The 12178-nt window shown below is 39.7% G+C and overlaps 1 protein-coding gene across 11 annotated transcripts in view; it reads right to left on the bottom strand.

Annotated features, from left to right (window-relative positions):
• tpd52 (tumor protein D52) overlaps positions 1–12178 on the bottom strand; it is a 214075-nt gene that overhangs the window by 147130 nt on the left and 54767 nt on the right. For 2 of the 11 annotated variants that reach the window (XR_011352216.1, XM_069921152.1), the window contains exon 8: positions 8541–8664. The exons of the other annotated variants lie outside the window; for them this stretch is intronic. Coding sequence is in view for 1 of the 2 variants with exons in the window: in XM_069921152.1 (XP_069777253.1) it covers positions 8580–8664 (85 nt within the window). In the remaining variant the exon portion in view is untranslated. The remainder of the gene's footprint in view (positions 1–8540; positions 8665–12178) is intronic. 11 annotated transcript variants of the gene reach the window in all.

Genomic DNA, 12178 nt, shown 5'->3' with positions numbered 1-12178 from the left:
AAAAGGTAACCAGAGAAGAAAAATACACTGCAAAGTGAGCAAACCTAGAAACTTCATATTAACTGTCCAAGCTTAAAGCACTAGTACACTTCCATTTTGAACCCAAACCTCTTTAAATCAAGATTCGGTTATTCTAGGGATTAGTGCGAGTGCCATGAATGCAAGTACATCCCATCAAAATGACAAATGTGAAAGGATAATGCAAATGAGATAACACCTGGTACATTCACTGCCACATTGAACTGTTTACGATTTTCATGAATACAAGAGGGTAACCAAGAGGGAAACCTATACCGTGGATTGACGAAGTCTGGAAGAATTTTCTGGAACATCCACAAAAGGTCTTGAAACACTATTATTGACCCAATCTTGGAGGATACACCTCAAATGGCTAGTGGTGCAAAAAAAACCTAGCAGGAGCAATTGTTTGTATTTGCCAATTGTTACAGTATTATCCGAAAGAACCCAACTTCATTCAGGATAATTCACTGATTTAAAAATCACTGTGCTAAATGAGTTAGAAAGGTTCAGAACCGATCTACCAGGTTAAAACAAGGAATTCTTGAGTTGTTGTAGGCCAGCAACTGGTAGAACCACATAGAACCACTATCTCTGACCTGCAATGCTTTACTTTTATCATTAATCCTGAATACCAATTCTGGATCAACATGAAGCGTAGAAGAGTCAATCAAGCACAACAATAGCTTTCTTTTTAAAAAATGAAGTGCCCAATTAGAGACCACACAGGACATAAGAGACATGCAGTCTCTTATGGAAATTAACCTGCAACTAAATGCCTCCATCAAATCTCCCCTCATTCTTTTACAGCCAAGGAAATAAAGTCCTAACCTGTTTAACCTTTCCCTGTAACTCAGTTCCTGAAGTCTGGGAGATATCCTAGTAAATTTTCTCTGCACTCTTTCTATCTTATTGATATCTTTCCTGTAGTTAAGTGACCAAAACCATACAAAATACTCCAAATTTTGCCTCACCAATGTCTTATACAACTTTACCACAATATTCTAATTCCTCTACTCAATATTTTGATGTATGAAGTCCAATATGCCAAAACCTCTCTTTCTTGGAATTATGTCTGTATTCCCAGATCCTTCTGATCCATTGCACTCCTCAGTGCTCAATCATTTACCATGTATGCCCTACCTTGGTATGTTCTTCCAAATTGGAAAACCTCATGTGACTCAATTAAATTCCATTTGCCACTTTACAGCCCATTTTCCCAGCTAGTTCATATCCCTCTGCAAGCTTTGACCACCTTCCTCTCAGTCCATGGCACCTCCAATCTTTGTGTCATCTACCAACTTGCTGATCTAATTTACAACATTATCATGTAGACATTTGATATAGATGACACACAACAATGGACCCAGCACCAATTCTAGAAGTCCACCAGTAGTCACACACCTACAGTCAGAAAGGCAATCATTCACGACCATTCTCTGGCTTCCTCCCAACCTGATGAAGCATCAATATTCTTGCTAATAATCAGCATGCATTTAGGAAGCATAGATCATGCGAGTCCCAGCTTATCCTGACAACAAATGACCTGGCCAAAACTTCAATAACAATGTCACAACTGATTTAGCAGTGCTCGACTTCTCCAAAGCATTCGATATCATTCGCCACCAAAGATTACTTAAGAAGCTATGTGTGTATTTTGGTCAGGATGGTTCATAGTGTGAAAAATAAATAAAAAAAATTAAAAATTATTCAAGAAGCTCGACTACTACGATATTCACTCCAACACTAAAAGATGGATTTCCAGTTTTTTGATGAAACGACTCCAGCGGGTGTGATTGAATGGAAAAGTCTCTGAATGGCGTACAGTGTTTTAAGTGGAACACCCCAGGGCATAGTGTTAGGCCAACATTTGTTTTTAGTCTACATCAACAACATTCCCGGAAAAGTCACAAGCACCACTGGACTATTTGCCGACGGCTGTTTGGTATACCGACCAATTCAGTCAGCTGATGATGAGGATGCTCTCCAAAAAGATCTTGATAGCATGGTGGAATGGTCACATAAATGGGGCATGCAGTTCAATCCTTCCAAATGCGAAACCATGCGCAACACCAGCAAGAGAAAACCAGGTAAAACATCATACAAAATCCTGGGTGTCACCCTTGATGAAACCAAACAGACCAAATACCTTGGCATCAAAATCCAGAACAACCTGCATTAGAATGATCAAACGCATCATACAACTGTGAAAGCAACAAGATTCCTAAATTTTCTGAGATGCAACTGCCATTATTGTTCAACTTCTGTCAAGGAGATGTGGTACCTCACCCTTGTCAGACCACATTTGGAATACGCAGTAGCTGCATGGGGCGCATACACAAACAAAAACCTGACTACCATCGAACGAACCCAGAGACAGGAAGCCCGATTTGTCAAATACATATGAAAGAGAGTGTTACAAAGCTCTTGGATTCATTAAAGTGGGGATCTCTCCAAGACAGGCATGAGGTATACCGCCTGACTCATTTTTACAAAATGCTGAACTGCCAGCTTGATATAGACTACACTATCCTACACCAAACCCAAGCCTGCTAGGAGCAGACGAAGGCATGTAACCCAATTTGTAGTGCCATCTTCCAAGACAGATGTGTATAGCAATTAATTCTTCCCCCGCACAATTAAAGCATGGAATAATCTTCACCCAACCATGCTCACACAACCAGACCAAATTATATTTAAGACAGCTCTTCTTCAACAATCTCCTCCTTAAGCACATCCTCCCCCACCTCCAGTTTAAATTCCATATAGAATATTTTGGAAGATCAAGAACAAAAATGTCAAATCCAGTTTACTATCTTACCATGAATACTGAGCATCTGAAATTTCCTGACTTATCGCAAATGTGGGACCATCTCAAAGACATTACTAAAGTCCATGTAGACAACATCCACAGCTGTTCCTTCATCAGCTTTCCTGGTAAATCTGAAGCCTTCCCTCTTGCACCATTTCTTTAACCATGTGTTAAGCTGCCTTATCATCCCAGTTCTAACCTCATTAGCACATGCACAGATAGCAAGCCTAAGATCACAACCCTGGAAGTCCGGTCCTTCAACTTCACACCCAACTCCTTACACTCTCTTTGCAGGACCTCATCACCCTTCCTACCCATGTCCCTGTGAATGGGTCAGCAGTTGGAATATTGTGGGAAAATCTGAGGATATCTTTTAGAAGGAAGAACACATAAGCAAATTTAACTGCAGTGAGTTCAAAATGTTACAAGAATGAAAGATCCAAGTGCATAAAACATTAACGTGCAAGGGCAGCAATGAATGAACAAGGCTAATGAAACATTGTTTTTTATTCCCAAGGACAATTTTGATGCAATTTTTGAGTACTGGTGGCACCACACCTAGAACCACTGAACAACTGTGGACTCTATACTGAAGGACATGCCTACATGTAGTGTTAAAGCTTCATTGCATTGATGAAAAATGCAAAAAAATGTATTAAATCCTTGAGCTAGAGATTTTACTTTAAAAACAAGACCTATTTGTCATTGAATGAACTATCAATTTTATAACTTTCTAAGTGCAAAATGTCAACAATTCTTCCCTGCTACAGATGGTGTTAAACCTACTGAATTTCTCCAGCAAATTGCTTTATTGCTCCAGATTCCAATATCTGCAGTCTCAGGTTTCAGAAATTCTGATTGTTTTATGCTATGATCGTCAGCAATCGAATACAAAACAAATTCACATTTTCTGTTGGACATCGGTCTGGATTACGTTCAACCAAACTTTGTCAGAATGCCTTTCCCAGTTTCCAAATCTGTTTTATAATCAGAAACATTAAGTTGAAAAATATACTACTGATATAAATCTGTTTAAATAAGAGAAATGTTTTCAAACCACTAGTTTATCTATCCACAGATTCAAGAAGGTGGGGAAAGATATGCTAAGCATCTATGGCACAATACTGAGGGGATGGGAATTAAGCATATTTGGCCCTTCAATACATTATGGAGCATGGCTGAGTGCTGGGTCCAGCAGCAAAAAAAACTTGCATCTAGCTCTAAATGTATTCTGCACTTCCACGTTCCATTGAAGGTAGTAGTTAAGGTTAGTCCAGCTCACTATGCCCACAATAGGATAAGCATGAGCAACTCAGTAAGCCTCATTGTTAAAATGCTTTCACATCCAAAAAAAACCCTGGAATCATTTGTACAAAAGTAGAAATAGGAGATCACACAAGAGTAAACTAAATGAACTACTCAGAATGTGCTGGTTGCACACAGAAGATTTGTGTGTCCACGCCTTAAAAGATATGATGCCGATGTTTCAGGCCTGAGACCTTCTTCAAGGAATAAACAGAAAGAGAAAAAAAACAGGAAATCTCAGAATACAGACAATGCTGGCTGGGGTAGGAGTCCAGCCCAACAAAAGGTTTTAATTGGATACAAGGGGAGAGGTGAGAATTTATTGTGTCTGTGCAAAAAGAGCCAGGGAAAAGGGAGAGAGAGACAGCCAGAGAACTCAATATTAATGCCATCCAGTTGGAGGGTGCCCAGTTGGAGGAGGAGGTGTTATTCAAGCTGTTATGAGTCCAAAGGACCCCAAAACCCAGCAGCAATAGAAATTCACCCAGATAAATGGTTACTTAAACAAAAGTTGATTTTAATTTTCTTTAAACATAAAAACAGGATAAAACTTTTAACTTTTTACTATTAAATTAACCTAACTTAACCCCCTTTTAATTCTAAGCACTCGTGTATGTAATGTGCACATGTTCAGGAAAGTTCTTTGCTTTAATAGTCCAATCTCACTTTTTCAAGTTCACCGGTATCAGGCAATTCTTATACTGTGCACAGAATTTAACATTTATGAATTTTCACCAGGCTCTGGTGCTTAAAGGTAAATGGTTACACCTCAGGAAGGTTCTTGTTGGCTTCAGAGAGATATTTGTTGCTCATTGGACACACACAAATTGATTCCCTCTGATCAGTCACTTCAGTGTCTTGCTGAAGAAACTTGCCCCATCATGAGTTTTCCAAATGATAACCTCTTCTTCCAGGACACCACAGAGTTCCTCTTGTTTCCTTTATTTCAGGAGAAACACTCTAGCCAACCATTTCCTCTTGTAAGGACTAAAAGGGTTTTCAACGGACTAAACTCAGAACTCGCAACCAGTCTTCAAAATGGGGTTTTCAACAAGCCTGCCAGCTTGCCATGTTGCAGCCTCCAAAAGCTACTGCAGAATTTAGTCCTCTCTCTCCAACAGAGAAATCCTGTTTGAGTGTTTTTTCTCTCTCTGGTTGTAAAAAAAACAGAACACCCCCCCCCCCACTTCTCCCCACCGAGGCTCCAAAGCCCAATCCTTGAAAAATCCTATCAGCACTTTGAGCCTGGAGTGTTTCATTTGCACCTACTTTTGAAATTCTTTCTAAAGCAGTTTCATTGTCTTTGGAAAATCACTGGTGTCTGAATGTCTAGCTTCAGCCAAAGCTCTTGCATTTTAAATGATATGTGTTTCGTTGTGTCCTGCACTGAATCCCCAAAATCTCTTTTAAAGGCATATTAACATATAATATAAAATATAGTGAAACTTCGTTAGAACATGATTCATTAATCCATGGAATCTCTTATAAGCACGGATGTCTGTGGACCCCAAACATTGATTTTAGGATGGCAGGCTAACAGCCACAAACTCAAAAATGAACTCTTTTGACTCATTTACAAGATGTGTATGTTAATAGCGGAGTTTAAAGGTCTTATTATAGGGGTTGAGTCAAGAGTATTCTGTTTTCCTGCTTCCAGAAACATGACATATATGCATCTATTCCGCGACTCAGCTGTAACGCAGTATGAAATCTTGGACCCCAACTACCGCATTCTAACGAGGTTTTACTATATAAGATAACCTGTAACAAAGCTCTATGTCAATCTTTAGGTAGCCTGCAGGAGGCCTCTCAAGTCCCTTTGCACTTCAGAATTTTGAATTTTCTCGCCATCCAAAGAATAGCCTTTTATTCATTCTGCAAAGTGCATGACCATACACTTTCCAACATTATATTTCATTTGACACTTCTTTGCCTGTTTTCCTAATCTATCCAAGTCTCTCCATTTGCTCATCATACCTGCCCCTCTGAGATATATGAGTCATGGCAGAAATAGAGAAACAGGGCGTATTCCATTGTTTAACTAATAGGTTGATGATTCAGCAAAGCTAAAGCTGATTGTGAAGAACATCTCCTTGTTTGGCAAAGACAGTAAAAGACTGAATCAATAGCTAAGGGATGTGACTTGATATAGCAAATCATAAGAAACATGCTTGTATGGAAAAAGGATTGTGAATGTCTGTTGAAATGTTATGGAAAGCTGGAAGTTTGTCTATAAATATGGAACATGTGAGATACATGGCAGACTCCCTTGCAGTGAGACTAGTTGCAAATGGCAGTGCCTCTTGCTTTAAGAGTTTGTGCGGTTTGCAAGGCAATAATAAAGCACAATGAAAATTTACAACAGTCTTGGTGTTAGTTTTCAAGTATTCTCAAGTCCGCTTCAATACCTCCACTGATCTTTGTATCATCTGCAAACTTGGGCACAAAGCCATTTATTCCGCAATCCAAATCAAACAAACAATGTAAAAATAAGTGGCCCCAATACCGACCCTTGTGGAACACCACTGGTAACCAACCGGAAGCCAACCAGAATGGGATCCCTTTATTTCGCTGTTTCCTGCCAATCAGCCAATGCTCCACTCATGCTCTCTTCCCTCCTGTAATTCCATGGAGTCTCATCTTGTTAAAAAACCTCATGTGCCTCACCTTGTAAAAGGCCTTTTGAAAGTCCAAATATACAATATCCACTGCATCTCTACAAGTCTAGCCTGCTTGTGGTTTCCTCAAAAAATGCAGTAGGTTTGTCAGGCAAGAATTTCCCTCAACAAAACCATGCTGACTTTGGCCTATCTGGTCATACACCTCCAGGCACTCCATAATCTCATCAATCGACTCCAATAACTTTCTAACCACTGATGTTTATAATTTCCTGTCTGCTGCCTCCTTCCATTTTTTAAATAGTGGAGTGACCTTTGCAATTTTCCAGTAATCCAGAACCATGCCAGAATCTACTGATTATTGGAAGTGTATTACCAATGCCTCTACAATCTCTATAGCTACTTTGTTTTAGAACCTGAGGATGAATTCCATTTGATCCGGGAGACTTAACTACCCTTAGACCTTTCAGATTCCCAAGCATTTTCTCTCTAGTGATCGTGACTGCACTCACTTCTCTTCCCTGACACCCTTGAAAGTCAGGTATACTGCTGATGTCTTCCAGTGATGCAAAATATTAATTTAGTTCCTCTGCTATCTCCTTGTCTCCCATTACAATTTCTTCAGTGTCATTTTCTACTGGTCCTAGATCTACACATCTCTTTCTTTTACTCTTTTTAAAAAAAGCATTTAATATTCTTTATGATATTATTTACTAGCTTCCTTTCAATGTTCATCTTTTCCTTCCTAAATTACCTTCTTAGTTGGCTTCTGTGAGCTTTTAAAGGTTTCCCAGTCCTCTATCTTCCCACTGATTTTTGCTTCCTTGTGTATCCTTTCTTTTGCTTTTACTTTGGCTTTGAGTGTCATTTTTCCCATTCAAATATTTCTTTTTTTTGGAACGTACCTGCCCTGCACCTTCCACATTTCTTGCAGATACTCCAGTAATTGCTGGTATGTCAATCTTCCTGCTAGTGTGCCTTTCCTTCAACTTTGTCCAGTTCCACTCTCATACCTCTGAGGCTCCTTTTATTCCACTCATATACTGACACATCAGATTTAAGTTTCTCCCTCTCAAACTGCATTCTATCATATTATGATCACTGCCTCCTAAGGGAGCTGAAGGAAAGGGAATCCTTATCAACTCTGGTTCATTAGAAAATACCCAATCCAGAATTGACATCTGCCTGGTCGGCTCAGCTACAAGCAGGTCTAAGAAGCCATCCTGAAGGCATTTGATAAATTCCTTGTCTTGGGATCCAGCATCAGTCTGGTTTTTCCCCAATCAACCCCTATGACTAATGTAACATGGCCCTTTTGACATACCTCCCTCTGTAGATTACATGCCACATTCTCACTACTGTTTGGAGGCCTGAATGCAACTCCCTATTGGGATTTTTTTTTTACCCTTACAGTCTCTTAATTCTGTCCAGAGAGATTCTATATCTTCTGATCTAACGTCTCCTCTCACCAAAGATTTAATTTCATTTTTAACCAGCAGAACAAATAATGCAGCAAGAAAAACAAAGGACACCCTGTACAAACTGCAGAAGGAAGGAAGTTCAGGTTGACTACAGGGGTAATACAAGGAAGAGCTCAACCAGGTCAGTGGGAGAACAAAGCAAATTTTCCTCTCTGGTTCCATATGGGGATGTGCTTTTGTAAAAGGTTATCAATTATTTTTATAGTTTGGCTGAAAAAAAGAATTAGTTATAAATATTAGCCTAAAATTGGAGTGGAATTTTGATACATAGAGAAATTAAAGCAAATAAATATTAGATTTCCCTACCTTTGTTCTTCATTCGAGCAGCTTCCACAGGTCACATTTTCAGTAGTATTTAAGAGGAGGGGATGGTTGTGGGAGGAAAGGCAACCTTCTCAATCGAGACGAAACACCTTCCTCCAGTACAGACCTGCCAAAGTGCAAGTCATCCTTAACCAATACACCCAAAGAATATCACTGAGAAACTAAAAGGGTTGTTCCACGTTAATGGAGTCTATCTGCAGTTTATTGCAACCCAAGTTTAGTCCATTATGCAAATCTTAAAAATCACTTAAAGTTCTACTTGAATCTACTTTATTTCTTGTTATCTATAGTCAATAATCTAGTGGATCCAACAGTTGTTTCTCTGACTGTTGTTTCAACATTGTAGTCTAAGAAATACTTGTCCCACATCTCAACACCTCAAAGTCTGCACAATAGAAGGCTGTTTCGTCAAGATGCACTTGTGTAATCGGATGATAAATAAACTTGAACGCTATGCTCCACCAATTATTCCCAATATCGAAGATTAAAAAATGGTTTTACCACAGATGAAAGCAAATAATTGCATGCAGAAATTTCTGAAGTAATTCAAAGATGTCTATTGCCCTCCAGTGGCATCTTTTGAAGTACAGTAAAACCCCTGCTGGATATCAGGGAATTGGTAGATATCAGGTAAGTGATTTTTTTTTTGATGTTGGTTGGTTGAGAATGTGTGTTGTGTGATTGGCAAACTAACTGTGAGGTAGACTAATTTTAAACCTGTATTTTTTACCTACTTATTTTCTGATTTTTTTTTTGCCAGTTGCTTGGATTCTAGATAACAGGGGCTTTACTGTACCAATATCTGGAGGTAAGACAACACATTAGGTGTTTTAAACTTTTTTTAAATGCAGAGATGAACAAAATAATAAATCAGAGTTCATGAAAAAAAAATTCAAGAAACACAAAATAGAGATCCACATTTCCAAACCTCTTTACCAAAACAGAACAACTGTGTTTCTGTACATCTGCATTCTTAAAACAATTGAGATATGTTGGAATAGTTGGATTTATGAATACTCCTCCTCCCAATTAGATCTTCACATCTGACCCAATGCACTCCAAAATATTCATAGACTGACAGCACACTTTTACTTGGACTGGATTGTGATGAGCATGGTAGATTTTCTGATTACTAATCTCTTTTCTTTCAAAAGTCTATCAGCATTCCACACTACTTATATTTTGAGACAAAATATTGGAATCAAAACTTTTCATTTTGAAGCAAACAATAGAACTGTATAAGGAATTTCAATTCCAAATGGAAATTGCACAGATTCATTTTCATGATACAGTGTACAACCATCTGCACCAAATCTCACCAATGCATGGAAAGTAAGCATTAAGTCTCCATTCTAATTTAAGCCACAACAAGTATTGCACTGCTGCTGAATGACAAGGCTCATTACTGTCACAAAACATGTCTTTCTTTGTGTCAATTAATGTTCCCAGTTCATTGCAAAACATTACTTTTACTTGATATTTAAACAGGCTTGATTTGCAGCTAAAACAATATCCACCCCAAGATAAACTGCTGTAAAGCACCTTCTCAAAATAGATGTGACAAAGCATACAGTCATGAACATGGTTCAGTGCTTTGGTTATTGTACCCCAACTCCTTCCAAAGATGAAATAAGATCACAAGAAGTTTCAATTCAAGTGAGTTCTAATTAACACTTCTATGCAGAGAGCCAGTTTCAAAAAAAGTATGATAAATGACTACAATTTAAAGCACTGTAAAAAAAAAAGCCCAACTATCCTATTTTTGCAGGTTTCAGAGTGGGCTTAGTTCAGTGAAAGGGACACGTGGGCAATTATTCCCACATGGGGGAAATTCTAACCTATAATTTAGTTTTAAATAAAAATCAAGTACTACAAGGAGAAATGCTTTGAAAGCATGTGGGGAGCCAATGGTGCAGCCTCCAAGTTTTGATGCTTCTTCAAAGGAGTAAATGTTGAGCACTTGAATAAAATGTGTTAAGTGTCAGGACTGCCATGGAGAGAGGAGGAGCGAGGACTTGGAGACCAGGGTGTTGGGACCAGGCTTTGTGTAAGTAACTTTAAAAAGGAAGTGGAGGACAATTTAAACATTAGACAGACCGGTGATTGGTTGGAGTGCTAAAGATAAGGGGCAGTAACAATCAGAAAGAGGGAAAGCTCAAGCAGAGTGGGCAGCATGTGAGTGGCATAGTGTAGGAGTGGGAAAGTGAGGCCTTGGTTCAAGGATTTGGTGAGAAAAGGCTGATGAGCTTTTTCAGGTAAGCTAAGGGAAGGTCTTTGCATATAAACAAAGAATAGGTAATAGAGATGGCAGCTAGGGCAGTGGAATGCTCTGAATGCAGGATGTGGGAGATCTGGATGAGCACAATTTTCCCTGACCTGCAAGGGGTGCATCCAGCTGCAGCTCCTGACAGACTGAGTTAAGGAATTGAAGCCGGATGAACGCTGGATCATTCAGGAGGCAAAGAGGGTTATAGACAGGAGCTTCAGGGAGAAAGTCCAGCCTCAAAAGTCAGGTAGCTGGGTGACTGTTAGGAGAGGGAAGGGGAATAGGAAGACAGTGCAGAGCACTGATGTAGCCATTCCCCTCAATAATGAATACCTGTATATAATTTTGTATACTGTTGGGGGGGGGGGGGGGTGGGGGAAGAGAAGAAATGAGCTAGCAGGGACAAACTGTAGTGATCACACCTTTGGCAGAGAGTCTGGACCTTCAGCTCAGAAGAGAAGAGAGGGAGTAGATGAGAATGATAGTAATTGGGGATTTGCTAGTTATACAAACTCAGTGAATGAGATTGAGGCTCCCGCATGGAATGTTGCCTCCCAGGTGCTGAAGTCAGGGCAACTCTGATCTAATCCACAACATTTTCAAGCAGGAGGGTGAGCAGCCAGCTGTTGTGGTCCACATTGGAACCAATAATATAGAAAGAAGTAGGGATGAGGTCCTGAAGAGGGAATATAGGGAGTTAGGATGGAAGCTGAAAAGCAGGACCTCAAAGGTTGCAATCTCAGGATTGCTGCCTGGGCCACATGCCAATGAGTGTAGGAATAGGAAGTTGTGGCAGATAAATGCGTGTAAAGAGTTGGTGCAGGGGTTCACATTTGTGGATCATTGGGATAGGTCTAACTTGTATAAAAAGGACAGGCTGCACATGAACTGGAGGGACCAATATCCTGGCAGGCACGTTTGCTAGAGCTGTAGGGGAGGGTTTAAACAACCAGAATGTGAGTGCAGAGAATAGGGCAGAAGGCAAAAAGCACGATGCAACATGTGAGTTTGAGGAAGGAGAGGCAGGGGAGGAAGCATAAACGTAGTCAGTTAAGAGGGTTTGAAATATGTCTATTTCACTGCAAGGAGTATTAGGTATAAAGGATATGAACTTAGTATATGGAGTTATGATCAGTATGTGGAGTGATGATGTTGTGGCTATTACAGAGAATTGGCTGGTAGAAGGACAGGATTGGCTAATGTAGGTACCACTTAGGTGTTTTAAAAGGAATAGGATGGAAGATCAGAGAGGAGGGTGGTGGGAGGGGTGGGGAGGAGTAGCATTACTGGTCAGAGAAAGGAGCAATTACTGAACTGGGAGTAGTTAATAGGCCCCTTAAATAGCCCTCAACAC

Source organism: Narcine bancroftii, chromosome 2 (genome assembly GCF_036971445.1).
Source record: "Narcine bancroftii isolate sNarBan1 chromosome 2, sNarBan1.hap1, whole genome shotgun sequence".
NCBI lineage: Eukaryota > Metazoa > Chordata > Chondrichthyes > Torpediniformes > Narcinidae > Narcine > Narcine bancroftii.
Note: the sequence above shows the minus strand (reverse complement) of the source record. Positions and strands in the feature narration are given on the sequence as shown.